This window comes from Nilaparvata lugens, chromosome 4 (assembly GCF_014356525.2).
Source record: "Nilaparvata lugens isolate BPH chromosome 4, ASM1435652v1, whole genome shotgun sequence".
NCBI lineage: Eukaryota > Metazoa > Arthropoda > Insecta > Hemiptera > Delphacidae > Nilaparvata > Nilaparvata lugens.
The window spans coordinates 446,132-464,052 of NC_052507.1; the positions used below are offsets into that span (position 1 = coordinate 446,132).

Sequence of the window (17,921 nt, forward strand, 5' to 3'; positions counted from 1 at the left end):
ATTCGTGTTTTGTTCTAGATTACTTGACAGAGGACAAGTTCTATAACTAACATTTATTAATAATTGATTGAATATTTTTGAATGATTGTAGTTCATTTTTGTTGTAGGTTACTGGACAGAGGACAACTTGAAATCGTAGCGGGAGGCTGGGTGATGACCGATGAGGCAAACAGTCATTACTATTCTATGATACAGGAAATGATGCACGGCCATCAGTGGCTCAATAACAAGTTGCAGTATAAACCTAGGTAAATTAATAATTATTAAATCACCTACAGCTTTAATTAAGGCTGTGCAAAGGCTAAAAATAAACTTTTTACTGGTGATATTTTTCAAAGTTTTTCGATTTGTATATCATCAAGCTATCAAAATATAAAAGTTTTCTCAGAATTTTTTTTCCGATCATTGATTTTTGAGATATGAGCGCCTATAGTTCAAATTTTTGGAACAGAACATTTCAAATTCGGTAAGATATAAATCCATGAGAATTAGTGGATAAATTCTTCATGGTATTGATGATTGAATAAAACAAAAATTTCCTGAAAATATTAATTTTTGAGAAAGTTATTCAATTTACCAAAAATAACTTTTGAGTTATTTTTAGTAAATTGAATAACTTTCTGAAAAATTAATTTTTTCAAAACTTTTTTTTCATAAAATCAACAATACCATGAAGAATTTAACCTCTGAATCTCATGGATTTATCTCTTACCGAATTTGAAATGTTCTGTCCCAAAAATTTGAACTTTATACCAGCTTGAGTGAAAGAAGGAAATTTCTTCAACAGTTAAATTGGAACATAATAGCCCTATACCATGGGATATCTTCTTATGCTATCTTTTCTCTATGCTTTCATTCAAACATTTTGTGTTATGCATGCATGATAACTTATGATTTAACTCGTATTTTCTTTTGTCGTAATGTTTGTATGTATGTAACGCATTTACGGCCAAACGCATTGATAGAATACGATGAGATTTGACAGGAATAATCCTTTTTCAACTGCGCGTCGATGTATACACAAGGTTTTTTGAAATTTTGTATTTTAAGGATAATATGAAAAAAAATGAGTTTCTCCGATATCACTATACCCACCACCTCCGTAAACAAAGCCGTAGTGCATTCGTGTGACGTCAGCACAGGTAGGGCTCCTGCAACAATAAAAATTCGTTGATTTCAGCTGATCTATATCAGCTAGTGTTTTTATTGGTGTAGGAGCCCTACCTGTGCTGACGTCATTCGAATGCACTACGGCTTTGTTTACGGAGATAGTGCTATATCACTATATCATCTAATCTGAAGATAGGATTAATCAGACTATAGAATTATTCAAAATCAATCAGCTGTCAAGTGGATTATTCATTGAATTCATTACACAGATGTCTGGAGAAGCAATGTCTATTTCTATAAGGTTTATGGTTTCAATATTTTGTTTTGCATTCATGCGTGCCCATCAGTATTACGTGTATCATTATTCTCACATTAAATGTGAAAAACAAATTTAATAGGTGATTAAAAATAATTAAATGAACTAAATAATGCTGAAGAAATTATTATAATATATTTGATTGAATATAATTAATTTTCAAATATTTGATAAATATTTTCATCAGATGGAAAGATTATCACGGAACTGGATGAATTATCATATGGAATACAATATTCAAACGTGAACTGAGTTTGTTAACATTTCAAACAGGTATATAAACAAATAACAGTTTTTAAGAGTAAATTATGATTCAACTGTGAATGTGATTGAACTGAATCAACTAGAACAGGTGACATCAGATACTTGTGGATGAGAAAACTGCTTGAGGACTACTGTTCACAGAACTACTAGTTAGTTCTAAGGCCTGGTTGTAGAAAAGCCTGTTAACTTTTAATTATGATTAAATTCCATAAGAGCCAATAAGATAATGTTTTTCTGAGTAGAGGGCTTCTCTAATTGGTTGTCGTGGCATTTAATGGGATTAGAAGTTAACAGACTTCTGTGCAACCGGGGCTAAGAATATTACAATATTGTAATCTGTATTTATAAATGTTTTGTAAGATAATAATACATTTGATTGATTTGATATCATTGAATTACAATATTGTAATCTATATTAAAATTTTTTTAAGATAATAAATGTGATTGATTTGATATCATTGAAGCGGAATTGAATGTTGTAATGTTTGTAGGTACAGTTGGTCAATCGACCCGTTCGGCTTGTCAGCGACTATGCCCAACCTGCTGCGTAAGATGGGCATGGATGCCCTTGTTATACAGCGCACCCACTACTCCGTCAAAAAGTACCTCGCCAGGTATGTAACTAATAATCTTTAATAGTATAAAGGAAGGAATTTGCTTATTCATGTAGGATACCTTATACTGTATTTTGAAATAAGATTCTCCCATCTTACATTATAAACTTCTGTTCATTTTCGTTTTTACAACTTTATTTTTCACACAACATAATTCTTTGAGCCTATTTTGTTGCAGAGTCGTCACATAAAGTTAAAATCAGGCATTTAACTTATTTATGAAGCCATAACTACTCCACTTTTCGTTGCACAGATGTCAAAGTAAACTATAGCTCCCATAAAACTAAAAACGCCCAATTAGACACATAATTTCGCTGCACAGTCGTCAGAAAGAGCTTATTTATGTCTCCAATAGCTAAAAACGGTCAGTTAAGTTATGGGCTCGAAGTCGTGCTGTTAAATCCAATATCTACTCTTACCAAATGCATTTTAGAGGTTGTGATAGCTTTTTTGAAAAATGCTTACAGAAAACCATCTGTATATAAGTAAATTATTTTTTCTCTCCCTATGTTTTCTCAAGTTGTTTATAAACTCCAAATCGCTAAATATGGTGAGAAATCTCGCCAAAAGCCAAGAGTCGCCATATTGTTTATCAATTTCATGTGAGGTCTTTTAGGTCTGTTCACAGTGATGTCAATTGAAACTTTCCCCGATGCCAAGACATTGGTTGGATAGAAGCATGTACGGAAAAAAGTGAATAGAGCTGCAGTGTGACTTATGTGTGATGCTAATTCGAGATATAGCTAAATGGGCTTCGGCAAACGACTGTGCAACGACCAACCAGTTATGTCAGTGATTTTAAACTATGTCTCACATAGCTATGGATGATTTTATGTAACGATGGTGACTTTCAAAATGAAATATTTCCTACATTTACGGGATAGGAAATACAGGAATGACGGACGCATCATTCCGTCTGAACTACTGAACTGATTAACTTGAAGAAACTTTACATAAAATAACGGGGCACCGAGCCTCGCTCGTTATTTATTTATTGATAAGCAGAACACAATTATTTTAAATGATTGGGGAAGGACTAACAGGCACAGCCCAAAACTGTTTCTTCCTCGAATTTTGATTTTTACATTATAAATAATCCAAAAAGTAGGTTATGTTCCATACACTTGAATTCAGGTCCAATTTTCAATCCAAACATTTAAAAACAGAAAATTTATAATTTAGATTGTTTACAAACCAAATTGAATAACACTCACTAATCACTTAAAACTGTAAAATAATGATTAACTTTGAAAATTATGATATACTCTAATTTAGAATGATATACCATGTCATGTCAACAAATCAGATTATGTTGATCAAGTCGATTAAAATTTCTAGATATTATTTCTCGTCAGATAAGCTGATTGATTCAACAGCTGAACATAAGTCTGTCTCTCTCCCACACAGGCACTCCCATCTTCCGTTATCAACAGACGACGAAATTATCATGTGTTTTTCCAAGGATGAATAATTATTAACCTTTTCATATCCTTCAGCCAGTTTTCCCAGGGATGATACCTAGTGCAATCGAATTTTTAGATCATAAACCTACTATGTTCCAAATTTCGTAAAAATCGTTAGAGCCGTTTTCGAGATCCATTGGACATGAATATATAAACATATATAAACATTGTCACGTGGTATTTTAGCACTGTTCACAGTGATGTCAATTGAAACTTTGCCCGATGCCAAGACATTGGTTGGATAGAAGCATGTACGGAAAAAAGTGAATAGAGCTGCAGTGTGACTTATGTGTGATGCTAATTCGAGATATAGCTAAATGGGCTTCCGCAAATGACTGTGCAACGACCAACCAGTTATGTCAGTGATTTTAAACTATGTCTCACATAGCTATGGATGATTTTATGTAACGATGGTGACTTTCAAAATGAAATATTTCCTACATTTACGGGATAGGAAATACAGGAATGACGGACGCATCATTCCGTCTGAACTACTGAACTGATTAACTTGAAGAAACTTTACATAAAATAACGGGGCACCGAGCCTCGCTCGTTATTTATTTATTGATAAGCAGAACACAATTATTTTAAATGATTGGGGAAGGACTAACAGGCACAGCCCAAAACTGTTTCTTCCTCGAATTTTGATTTATACATTATAAATAATCCAAAAAGTAGGTTATGTTCCATACACTTGAATTCAGGTCCAATTTTCAATCCAAACATTTAAAAACAGAAAATTTATAATTTAGATTGTTTACAAACCAAATTGAATAACACTCACTAATCACTTAAAACTGTAAAATAATGATTAACTTTGAAAATTATGATATACTCTAATTTAGAATGATATACCATGTCATGTCAACAAATCAGATTATGTTGATCAAGTCGATTAAAATTTCTAGATATTATTTCTCGTGAGATAAGCTGATTGATTCAACAGCTGAACATAAGTCTGTCTCTCTCCCACACAGGCACTCCCATCTTCCGTTATCAACAGACGACGAAATTATCATGTGTTTTTCCAAGGATGAATAATTATTAACCTTTTCATATCCTTCAGCCAGTTTTCCCAGGGATGATACCTAGTGCAATCGAATTTTTAGATCATAAACCTACTATGTTCCAAATTTCGTAAAAATCGTTAGAGCCGTTTTCGAGATCCATTGGACATGAATATATAAACATATATAAACATTGTCACGTGGTATTTTAGCACCACAAAATATTTTTGAAATGAACTATTGAACTTTAATAGAATTATAAAATGGAAAGGAAAGATAACCTAGTCAAAGAACCACTCAAGTAAAATCGAATGTTGTTAGTGATAAAGAGTAATCGTATTATCTAAAGCGATAAGAAAAAACATGCATAATTGTAATTCAACAATAATGAGGATCCATTGGCAGAATTAAAAATTATAAAGCGGCTTATTTATTATTGGCAAATCATAAAAAATAAAAGTTTGCATGTACATTTGAGGTTAGAATTGTTTATTTACACTTTTAAATGAATCAATCGATCTAGGACAAATCGATAGTTATTTGAATCAACACCTAACGAATCAGCTGATCGTTCGTTCAAAATAATTAATTCGGGAAATAATTAATTTATTCTACTAGACCTCCAAGAACATCATTACTGTGAGTGTTTGTTCAAACGAGCTCGTTTTATAAAGGCCTTTTTTATTAGAGTTGGGGAATTAATCAAAGCGCTATATAAATAAAAATCAGTCAAAGAAAAATTCGCAACGTGTTGAGTGCTATCATATAGTTTATAAGAACGTTTTATGAATTTTATTTGATTTATGTAGGAAGCTTACTTCCATGCATGGCACGGACTCATTAAAAACCCTGAGATTTTTTAAATATTAATTTTAATAATTATTATTTGCTAATTGATCAAAGCATGTCCTATTAAATCTACAGACCGAACAGGTTTTAAATTGTAGAATTCTGAATTGACTTGAAGTCCATGTATCAGTATTAAATACAAATTTATAATTTTTAAAGCTCACAAATGTGAATGCTATTAAACCTTGTGATAATTGTTAAACCGTTAAAGAATTTATTTAAAGAAAATTATAGATATAAGAATATTTTATATATATATATATATATATATATATTGTTTTATGGGAATATATTTTGTGCTTTATGTCAGCATACAAAAATCATAGAAGTTTATTTTATCCTAATTTATCTCGTGTTATACAGTTTGGGCTGTCTCAGTACCAAGAAAAATATTCTGCAGCATATAAAATTAGTGAATCAATTAATATTGATCTTATTAAGAGCATTCAGTACTTATCATCCTTTGATGATAGTCACATTAGTCCGCCAGAAAAAATATATTGATAATTATATTAATAAGGTTCCAGTTATATCATATAAGGATCCAGAGAGCTTCAAGAACTGGCATTGTAAGTTCTAAGGAATTTCAGAAGGATAAATTGGTGGATACCTCTATTCATGGCGAGCGTTTTAAGAATCAACTAGAAAAAACCATAGTTGGTCTTTATTATCCTCAATTGGATACATGGTTACTGATAATCAGTCATCAACTATCTTTTTGTTTTCCTTATTGGTATTCTTCATGAACTTCACAGAAGCAGCGGTAAGAATTATTAATCACCAGTCATTGAACCTTGTGGTGATTAATTATATTTGGAAAATTCATGTATCTACCACTGAGCTAGAGCTGCGTTTTGAACCCAGCAATTTTGCGAGCCGGACGGCCTTAACTATTTGCGAATTTATTCGCAAATTAGGGACTTTAGCAACCGCTCATATAAACATCAAGAACACCGTTTCATCTATAAAGGATTTACAATTTACCACTTTACACAAAATGGCTTCACAACGTGGGACTCTATCATAAGAGATAACCCCCCAGGAAGCACGTCTTTACAACATATAAACATATAAATATATACAGAAATTGCTCGCTGAATATAATAGGATATTCTGAATTCACCAAGGCTCATTTTCATTGTTATTGATTAATTAATTCTAATTTAATGATTGAAACAAATTGATTTAATTTGTGATACAAAGTTTACGTAAGATTGAAACCCAATCAAATCGTTTTTCTATTCTAAATTATTACAGTTGTTAATTAATACTTACAATATCAGCATGGAAATATAAAACTAAATTGAATCTATTTGTGCTTCAAACAGACCCTTGTGAAGCACGGGTTACCTGCTAGTAATAAATGAGTAGAGTCTAAATAACATAAGTTAAGACCTGATCCAGCAGTCGACTATAGTATGGTCCACGTTATAATGACAGTATTTGATAAACATTGGTGTGTTATTCTTGTCTATCATCCGGCTACGCAGATAGAGCTATCCTTTTCTAGCTCAGCAACGTCTCCTGATCGTTCTTCAACAATTTAGATATCCTTTACTATTAAACGAGCAATTTCTGTTTATATGTTTAGATGTTTATATGTTTGTATTTCACCGGATCTCGAAAATGGCTCTAACGATTCTCACGAAATGCAGAACATAGTAGGTTTATAATATAAAGATTCGATTACACTAGGTCTCATCCCTGGGAAAACTCGCTGAAGGACATTAAAAGAATAATTATCATTCATCCTTGGTGAATTCTCATGAAGAAATTTTAAAGGCAAGTCTACGAATATTTTCTAACCTCAAAATGTTTTATGGAGATGGGAAGTAGGTATTGATGTTTTTCAACGTTTCTGCCTTGTGTTTTAAAGTACTGTTCTTAATTTTAATGTGAGTAATTGTACATTATAGATATTGAGTGGATTTTGAAATCAATTTGAAGCTCATTTTTTTGCAAGCCGGACACATTCCAGTAATGTCTCCCGGCTACATAGGCCAAAGTCCTTTTCAGGGCAATCCAGATAGTTACTTACTTAGAATAGCACAACTTAATATTGAGGGCATGACAAGAGCTAAAGGAGAAATTTGTGGAAAAATGAGTAAAGATCTCAAAATTGACATCATACTGATTCAAGAAACACATGTAGCAGTGAATTTGGATAACAAGCTGAAGATTCCAGGCTATACACTTGTTAACAGTTTAAATCATGATAAGCATGGAATTGCCACATTTGTTACATCGAATATTGCTTCTAATTGTAGTGGTTTAAATGGAAATAGTCATGCCATAGGCATAGTATACGGAGGGCTGAGTATATTCAATGTGTACAAACCCCCTGGGGAAGAATGGGAGAACCCTGCCCTCCCTCATGCTGCACATCCGTGCATATATGCTGGCGATTTCAACTCTCATAGCCCTCTGTGGGGCTACAGAACTGAAAACAGGGATGGTGAGAGTCTGATTCGATGGGCTGAAGTAAATGATTTTCACTTGGAATATGATGCTAAACAAGGCAGCACTTTTCATTCTGCCAGATGGGGAACTTCTACCACTCCAGATCTGTGCTTTGTGTCATGTAATAGGGAAGGTAGACCTTTGCATGTGACAAGATCAGTTGAATCAAGATTCCCTAGAAGTCAACATAGCATGGTGGTTTTAGAGATTGGCATGAGGTTGCCATGTGTTCAAAATCCTGAACTTCCAAGGTGGAATCTCCGTAAGGCAGTTTGGGCAAAGTTTACTGAAGAAGTGGAAAAAACAGTTTCCAGAATCCCTATCAACATATCAAACTATGGAAGGTTCAGCAGACTGCTTTTCATGGCTGCAAAGAGATCTATTCCAAGAGGCCATAGAAAGAATTATGTCCCATGTTGGAATGCAGAATGTGATGGTTTACTTGCTGAATATAAAGTTTCACCAACTGATGAGCTTGCCAATAGCCTGATAAAAAATTTGGATGAAGGAAGACGCAATCGTTGGATGGAAGCCATGCAGAGTCTGGATTTCACTCACTCCAGCAGAAAATCATGGAGTTTACTCCGAAAGCTGAGTGGGAACACAAGATCCATAAAAAGAGCGGATGTGACTCCTGATCAAATAGCTGACATCTTCCAGGAAAATGGTGATATAGATGTGCCCCCAAAGCTGAAAGCTCAAATGAAGCGGAAACTACAGAAGGAGCTGAAAAACTGCATGCAACAATCCTTTTTGGCTGAGTTGGTAAGTTCTGAAGAGATTATAGCTGCCATTAAAAAGATGAAAGGCAATAGAGCACCAGGAGTTGATGGAGTTCTGCCTGAGTTTATCAAGAATTTGGGACCAAAAGCTATAATGTGGCTCTCAAAGTATTTTTCTGAAGTAATGGCTAGAGCTGAGCTCCCCAAATCCTGGAAACAAACAAAGGTCGTAGCAGTATTGAAGCCAGGAAAAGATCAAAAAGATCCAAAAGCTATAGACCAATAGCCCTGTTGTCAGTTGTGTACAAACTTTTTGAACGAGTCCTACTGACAAGAGTAGGGAGCAGAATGGATGAGTGTTTGCCAGAGGAGCAGGCTGGTTTCAGGGAGGGTAGGAGTTGTGAGGAACAAGTATTGGGGCTCACAACTTACATTGAGCATGGGTTTGAGAGAAACCTCAATCAGGAGCCGTATTTCTGGACCTTAGTGCAGCATATGACACAGTGTGGAGATCTGGTCTTCTTCTGAAGTTAGCAAGGATCCTGAAATGCAAGGCAACCGTCAATCTCTTTGGAGCTATTTTGAGAGACCGTACATGCAGAGTGTCTCTTTATGGTAAACTCAGCACTATAAGAAGATTACAAAATGGTTTACCTCAAGGATCGGTTCTTTCACCAATTTTGTTCAATGTTTACACTGCAGACCTGCCTGTTACTCAATCACGCAAGTTTATTTATGCCGATGACATTGGGCTTGTTACTCAAGGTCGAAATTTTGATCAGCTCCAAATTGTGTTGAATGAGGACTTAGAGTTAATGGCAGAATACTTCCAGCAGTGGTTCTTGAAGCCAAACCCGTCCAAAACTGTCTCAACAATATTCCATCTCAGTAACCAGCATGCAAAAAAGACAATTGATCTCAGGTTATGTGGCAAAAGAATATCTCATCAGGAAGCTCCCCGTTACCTAGGAGTCAGACTTGATAGATCCCTCACATATCGACAACATCTGCAGGGGTTGAGAGATAAACTGAAGACAAGGCTAAATATCATCAGCAAACTTGCGGGAACAACCTGGGGTTGTGACATGAATGCCCTTCGAACATCAAGTCTTGCACTTCTGTACAGCACAGGGGAGTACTGCTCTTCTGTCTGGGCTCGCAGCAGACATGTTGAGAAAATTGATACAGTTTTCAATGAAACTATGAGGAAGATTAGTGGGACATTGAGACCAACAGAGACTGAGTGGTTGCCTGTGCTCAGTAACATCATGCCTCCAGATCTCAGAAGGTTGGAGAAGAAGAACAAGTTCATTTCCCAGTTACGACACATTCATGAGGATCTCCCAGTCTCAAGAGATTTGGCTAACCCTCCACCAAGGCGCCTCAAGTCAAGAAGATACTTGAGACTTGACGAGCAAGAGGAAATTAGAAGTGCAAGGGAGTTATGGAGATTGAGATGGTTGCAGGGAGAGGTCAGGAACAAAGGCCTTGTGGATGACCCAAATGACATTGTTCCTGGCACCCAGCTGAGACGTAGAGAGTGGTGTGGCCTTAACCGGTTCAGGACGCAGGTGGGAAGGTGTGCTGAGCTGATGACAGCATGGGGATACACATCTGATCCTCTGTGCCAATGTGGACAAATCCAATCAATGAACCACCTTATATCTGAGTGTCCACAATACTCCTATCATGGAGGGCTGTCGGCCCTCCATGATGCTGGAGAAGATGCGTGTCAGTGGCTCCAGAACGTTCTAAATTCTATTAGTATTTGAAATATTAAGTTTAAAATTATGTTTTTTTTTTTTATATAATTTTGGCCTATGTATGCATATGCATATATATATATAACAAAAAAATTTCAAGTGGAACAGATTGAGCATGAAAATCTCTACAATTGATGTTCAATAACTTTTTCACCTGAAATTGAAAATAATCTCAAAGTTCGAGAAAATGTGATTATTCAATTGCAAACTGTTGATTCTATAAAAATGACTAGCCGTCAGGCTCGCTTCGCTCGCCGTATCCGTCTAGCCAGGGGGCTCCGCCCCCTGAACCCCCGACTGGATCGTCCAAGAATGAGATCATTTGCATTTTTGCATTTTTCATTTGAGCATTTTTATCATATGTTAAGACGATCCAATCGGGGGTCCAGACTACACGTCTGGCTAAACGGATATGGCGAGCGAAGCGAGCCTGACGGCTAGTAATATGATATTCCCAGGAATAGCTCTGATTGAAGTAGCAGTGCCCAATCAATTTTTCCGCGATAAATGCATTTCAATCTTGAACTTGGTGCCAACCTAACAAAGTCAACTCAACTTAATGCCAACCTGACAAAATTATTAATTTAGTTACCAGTTAACAACTGTTTCGAAGAGTTACTCTCTCTAGATTATAGTTCTATATTAACATATGGTATGGCCTTTTTTCAATTATAATTAAGAGAATAAGAAGAAGAATATACATGCTAAAAGACGAAGTTTAAACCCTTAAAAACCACCCTTAGAGTTGAAATATTGCCAAAAGATTTCTTAGTGCGGAGGTCCTCTAAAGGGCCAACTGAACATACCTACTAAATTTGAACGTTTTTGGTCCGGTAGATTTTTAGTCAGTCAGTCAGTCAGTGAGTGAGTGCCATTTCGCTTTTATATATATAGATAGATTCACTATGAAGAGATAGCAGACCTCGTGTGTCTCCAGCGTTATTATCCTGTCACCAGCTAGCTCAGATCTTTGAATAGTAGACTTGAGATGCGCATGAACACTAGCGTCAGGTGATCAATTTTCATAACGGCAAGGAAAGTTGTGTGAGTGAGCCACACCAGATTTTCTCTATTGTACTATAGATATTGCGGATCAGCTGAGCGTTTCATAAATAGTTTGTTATAAATGTTGTGAATTATTGTGGGTTTGCAGGAATAAACAGCTGGAGTTTCGCTGGCGTCAGACATGGGACGATGTGGGCCAAACTGAGCTAATGACACACATGATGCCCTTCTACAGCTACGATGTGCCGCATACCTGTGGCCCCGATCCCAAGGTATGTTTTGTGCTATTTTTCTGTTCTCAAGTGTTGAAAATAGATTGAATTATGGCCGGGACACACATAACCGCACCGAGCCCGCGCTGACGTACGGCCGAGTGTCGGACGTACTAGTGGCGGACGGCTAGTGAGAAAACAGAGGCTTTCAAACGTGTAGGGACACATACTACCGCACCGCGCCAGCACCGTCACTGTGTTTTTTGCCCGCGCCGTCAACGACTACACCTTTCCCAATTTTATTCGAAAAAGTATCAAGTTAATTTGAGAAAGTATCAATTGTATTTGAGAAAAGTCACTTGTAATTGAGAGAATGTCAGATGTAAATGAGAATAGTCAATTGTATTTGGGAAGTCATCACATGTAATTGAGAATAGTGAATTGTATTTGAGAAATCGTCAAATATAAATGAGAAGATATCAATTGAAAATGAGAGATTTTTCCAATTGACCTGTCATGACTCTTCTGTAGCCTGCAGTGCAGGTTTGATTTGAGCAAGAAAGGACACTGTACTACGTACACAGTATTCTACATAATTACTATCATAGGCTTCGCATGGGGAAAATTAATATTTTCGGTGGTGGAAGTATTTCCCCTGTACTGTTTACGAATGATTAATGAGAATTATTTCTATGTATGTATTGGCAACGCGACTTTTGTCTCCAAACATTTTGTGAATCATTGCACTTGATGAAGATCAAATTCTCTATGTTTACGGCGCAATATCGAGCTTTATTATCAATCAATTGAATTTCTTGATCAAACAATTCGGCAATTCTTCAATGGATTTTGGTGCTTGAAAATAATGTTTTATTCAAAAAATTGGATTATTGAATATATTATTATATTATTTTACATGAGTACAGTTCTGCAAGTACTGTTTTTTTAAAATCATTTCCCAATTACAACTGACAACTTCTCGATTTCAAATCGTATGTTCTCAAATTTAAATGATACTTTCTCAAATAAAATTCACTATTCTCAATTACAAGTGATGACTTCTCGAATACAATTGACTATTCTCATTTACATCTGACGTTTTCTCAAATACAAATGACTATTCTCAATTACAATTGATACTTTCTCAAATACAGTTGGAAAAGGTGTAGTTCAGTTTACTTTTTGACGGTGACGGTGCGGCCTCGTTTAACATAGAGAGTGAAAAACTTATTGAAGAGATACGGAATTTTCCAGTTTTGTACGATCAAAGTGATGAGAAATATGGTTGAACTAAAAAATAAGTTGAACCAAAAGTAAAAATAGAACCAAATAAGTTAATCCAAAGATATAATATACATAATATAATAATAGAATGAACAACAAAAAGTATAAAAGAAGGAACCCGTGACTGTGTCTGAAATTTTAAATTTTAAACTAATTACGTGTAGATGCAGAAGACAGAAGATAAAAATATTATTGCTGATATACATGACTGATGATGGTATTGTTATGCACCGAAATATATACCAGCACTATGATTCTCATCTTCTACAGGTAATCAATCAGTTTAAAATTGAAAAATATAAATTTAAATCGGATGTAACAAGCTTTTAATAGTGTTATATTATAAACAATAGTTTAACACATTTAGAAATCAGCCTACAGTAGCACTACAGAACTGAGACACTGCTGCCGCTCGGCTGTCACACGGAGTACGTGTGTTCTCCTACCGCCATCACCGTGTCGCGAGCTTAGCTCGGCCGTACGTCGGCGCGGGCTAGGTGCGGTTATATGTGTCCCGGCCTTTAAACGTTGAAATTGTCTGTTAAATTAAATATATCTTCATTTTTCATTTCCTTGCGCTGAAACAACACCTCTAATATCGACCGATTGTAGGTCAATAACTTCTACCATAAAGATAAGAGCATAATATGAAGATATCCCATGGAATAGGTCGTTTATGTTCAAAATTTCAAGCCGACTTTTTTTTAACTTGATCCGATTACTGTCGACTACTGTCTATTATTACTGTTTAATTTGACCTTTGGGGAGCACTGCTGCTTGTACAATATACAGTAGTACCATAGATAAAAGATAGCATAATTAGATATCCCATGGTGTAGGTCGTTCATGTTCCAAATTTCAAACCGACTTTTTGTTAACTCAAGCCGATTACTGTCTTCTGTTGTCTTTTATTACTGATGTTTTCAAGGTATTGTATATGTTTTTTTGTTATGTCTGGAAACTGTGGTCATGCGTTGTTCAGGGATGTTCCCAGTTATCAAACTAGGAGAGTGACATCGGATTTACTAAGACTTCCTAAATCGTATACCACTTGTTTCCAGAAATCGTTTGTATTTCTCGGCCCTAAGTTTTTCAACAATATTTCTCTTGAAATTAAGAGAACACAAAATCGACTTGTTTTAAAACAAAAGTTCTTGGATGGCTTAGAGGTCTTATGCCTGACTATCTAGAGACCTTATTCAATTTGGTTTCTTGGTTAAAATACTCTGATAATGGTGGCTATGCATTGGGAAAATGAGCTGGAATTGGAAAGCGAGCATGGTTAGTGTGAATGTGTGAGTGATTGGTTGCTAATTTTTCTTTCTTTCTTCTTTTTATATTTTTCTACTTCTATAAATTCATAAATTATCAGATATTCATTCCTGCTCGCAGACGTAGAGTTTTGTACTCTCAGCAAGCAGTATTTTTCTATCCAAATTCACAAATTAGTCCTGGTTTAGCATGTTCGAATTCTTGTCTGAAGTTATTGTTTAATAAATTATACTTTTATGTACTTTATAAAAACTTATTACTCTAATATTGTTAAGCTGTATGATTATTTCTCATAATTTGTGAATTGGATTGAATAAAATTTGAATATGAAAAAAATTGAATTTGTTTTTCCCGGGTGAGAGTGTAAGAACGGCACAGTTGAGAGACCACCAGCGTCACGTAGCTTCACGAAAAAGAACTACTAGGACTATCGGCTTGAGTTGACTGTGAGATTTATTTTATTTTTATTTATTTACAATGCAAATGACACGAATGTAATAACATTGGTAGATAAAATAATAAGGTAGTCCTTGTGCTATTTGGATCATTAACCATTGGAAATACCATGGAATATCTTATTTTGCTTTCTTTTCTATATGACTATAGGCTAGAGTAGGCATTGCTAGGTTTTGAGAAAATATAGAACCATGAACCATGAGAAAATCATGAACCATTGGAAATACCATGGGATATCTTATTATGCTATCTTTTCTGTATGGCTATTCAGTAGGCATTGCTAAGTTTTAAGAAAATATAGATAGTTGTACTGTAGAGAAAAGATAGCATAAAGAAAGCGCTCTAAAATTTGAATAGAAGTATAGAGAGAAGAAGATAGAATAAGTAGATATCCTATGGTATAGGTCATTTATGTTGCAAATTTCAAGTCGGATATTTGTTAACTCAAGCCGATTACTGTCGACTACTGTTTATTAATAAGCCGCGTCCAGACTATGCCGATCGACAAAGTCGATCCGCACGTGTCGATCGATGCATTCGATATTTGACTTGTCCACCACATACCTTTGTAAATGTGGACTAGTCAGGAGACACATGCCGGTGTAAAGTGAATTTGAATATTTCGGACTATGTGTAACCTTATCTAAATTTGAGAGGATAATAGCACAAGGTTACCTTATTTTTTCTCTCCCAATCATTTTTACTTTCCTTGCCCTACTACCATAGGTAAGGAAAGTATTGCTTTCCAAAAAAATTAAGGTACCCTAATTTCAAGTTTTCTATACGTTTCAAGGTCCCCTGAGTCCAAAAACATGATTTTTGGGTGTTGGTCTGTGTGTGTGTGTGTGTGTGTGTGTGTGTGTGTGTGTGTGTGTGTGTGTGTGTGTGTGTGTGTGTGTGTGTGTGTGTATGTGTGTATGTCTGTGAACACGATAACTCCATTCCTAATCAACCGATTGACTTGACATTTTAAACTTAAGGTCCTTATACCATGAGGATCTGACAATAAGAAATTCAATAAAATTGAATTCAAAATGGCGGATAATCACTAAAAAACCATGTTATTCTCGGTTACTCTAACGATTTTCTTCAAATTTATATCATGGATAGCTATTTATAAGCCCTATCAACTGACATGAGTCTCATTCCTGGGAAAATTGCAGGAGCTCCGTAAGTTTCTTGAGAAAAATGGCGGATATTTACTAAAAAATTTAAACAATTTTCTCAAAAAAGACTTGACCGATTTTTTTCAAATTCATACCCTTTATAGTTATTTATCAGCTCTATTAACTGGCATGAGTCTCCTTTCTGGGAAACTAATGGGGGGGTCCACCCCATCCTTGAGAAATGGACTTTGTAGCCTCTTTCTCGTGCATGAGGTAGGTAGGTAGAGCAGTTCATAAAAAGAAGACATAGTCGAGATATTTCATCTGTAGAACAGCTGTTTTGACGACTTTTGAAAAATATCATCGAATTTCACCATTTACACACAGGAAAAAGAACTCTGAAAACAATATTCTATATACACATACACAGTAGTGTGATCTTAGTTTCGAATATGTTGCTGCCAATCGTCATTATGTTATTCCCCTAAATTATTCTCCTTCAAGAATGGGGCTCACAGTTCAATGAGCAAGGAAAGTTGTGTGACTGTACCACACCAGATTTTTTGATGATGTACTTATTGTATGAATCAATAAAGAATAATTATTATTAAACGAAAATTCAAATTAAATGCTGTAATTCACCCCGAATAATAATAATAATTATTATTAATTCGTGAATAATTGCAATATTTCAGTAATTTCCATCAATAAAAGAATATGTAATAAATTAACGTTAACAATAAATGAGTGACTCGGAAGACGCTGCAGTTGCGGCTTCTGCAATTATCATTGCAGTTTTTTTCTCCTTATTTCGTTCTCTGGAAAACTGGCTTTGTAAATTGTCCATCGTGCCTTTTGTTCCTATTTTTGTATTGTGAATCAGTTGGATACCACAAGAAACTCCGTTCACGATACATTTTAATAAACAAAATTGTTTGGTCGTCACTTCAATCCACCATAATAATATAATATGATGAATATATTAATAAAATGAACAGTGTTGATCGACCGGGTCGATCGACCCCATTCGGCATAGTGTGCACGTACCTTTACTGTTTTGGCCGGGTGAGAGTGTAAGAACGGTCGGTACATTATGAGAGAATACCAGCGTCCCGTCACATAGCTTTACGAAAAATAACTACTAGAACTATCGGCTGGAGTTAACTGTGGGATTTGAAACATGAACGTCCTATATCATGGGATAATCTTCTTAGGCTATCTTTTTGCTATGCCTCTATACACTTAGGACCAAGCCACACGAAGTGTTTTTCAGGTGTTTTTAGACGATTCGGCTGGACAGGAAGTTCTCTGATTGGGTTGACGTTTGAGAATCTGATGATAATCAGCCAATCATTTTTCCCTCCCTATCATTTTGATGGTGTACTTATTGTATGAATCAATCAATCGGAGAGCTTCTTGTCCTGCCGACTCGTCTGAAAACGGCTGAAAAACGCTTAGTGTGGCTTGGCCCTTAAAGAGCTGCCGAACATACAAAGATTGTGAGGATTATTTAGAGAACAATCGTTCAACCAAATGTGGTATGTCACATATTATGTCGGTGTGTATGAAAGCTGTTACATTCAGTAGCATGCACGGGACGACATGGTGTATAGTGAGGTCCACGTTATAATGGTTGTATTTCAATTCAATTCACTTTATTCCACCAAAACACAGAAAACAGTACAAAGATGTGACAATCAGAAAAAAACAACAATTATTATTCTAAATATCTATATCAACTATCTGAAAAATACGGCTGGAAGTGAAGAACTACTGGCATAAGTGAAACACTTGTTCGCCAGTAGGAGTAGAGACTCAACTGTTTCTAAATCTTAAACTAATAATTTAAAATAGAATCTTTTTATTCAAACAATGTTAAGTATATTAAAAATAAATGCTATCAATTGTGAATTGATCCTGACAATAATGAATAGGCTAGTTTTAAAAGCAGAAAAAAATTTGAACTCATAAAATATTAAGATGGAAGTAATAGTTGTGAAGTATCCAGTTTTAAATAT

General features: G+C 35.3%; 1 protein-coding gene across 1 annotated transcript in view; it reads left to right on the forward strand.

Annotated features, from left to right (window-relative positions):
- Positions 1 to 17,921, forward strand: part of LOC111054344 — a 77,779-nt gene that overhangs the window by 20,666 nt on the left and 39,192 nt on the right. Inside the window, exons 8-11 of the mRNA XM_039425640.1 lie at positions 19 to 37; positions 108 to 248; positions 2,182 to 2,304; positions 11,722 to 11,845. Of these exons, the coding sequence (XP_039281574.1) occupies positions 19 to 37; positions 108 to 248; positions 2,182 to 2,304; positions 11,722 to 11,845 (407 nt within the window). The remainder of the gene's footprint in view (positions 1 to 18; positions 38 to 107; positions 249 to 2,181; positions 2,305 to 11,721; positions 11,846 to 17,921) is intronic.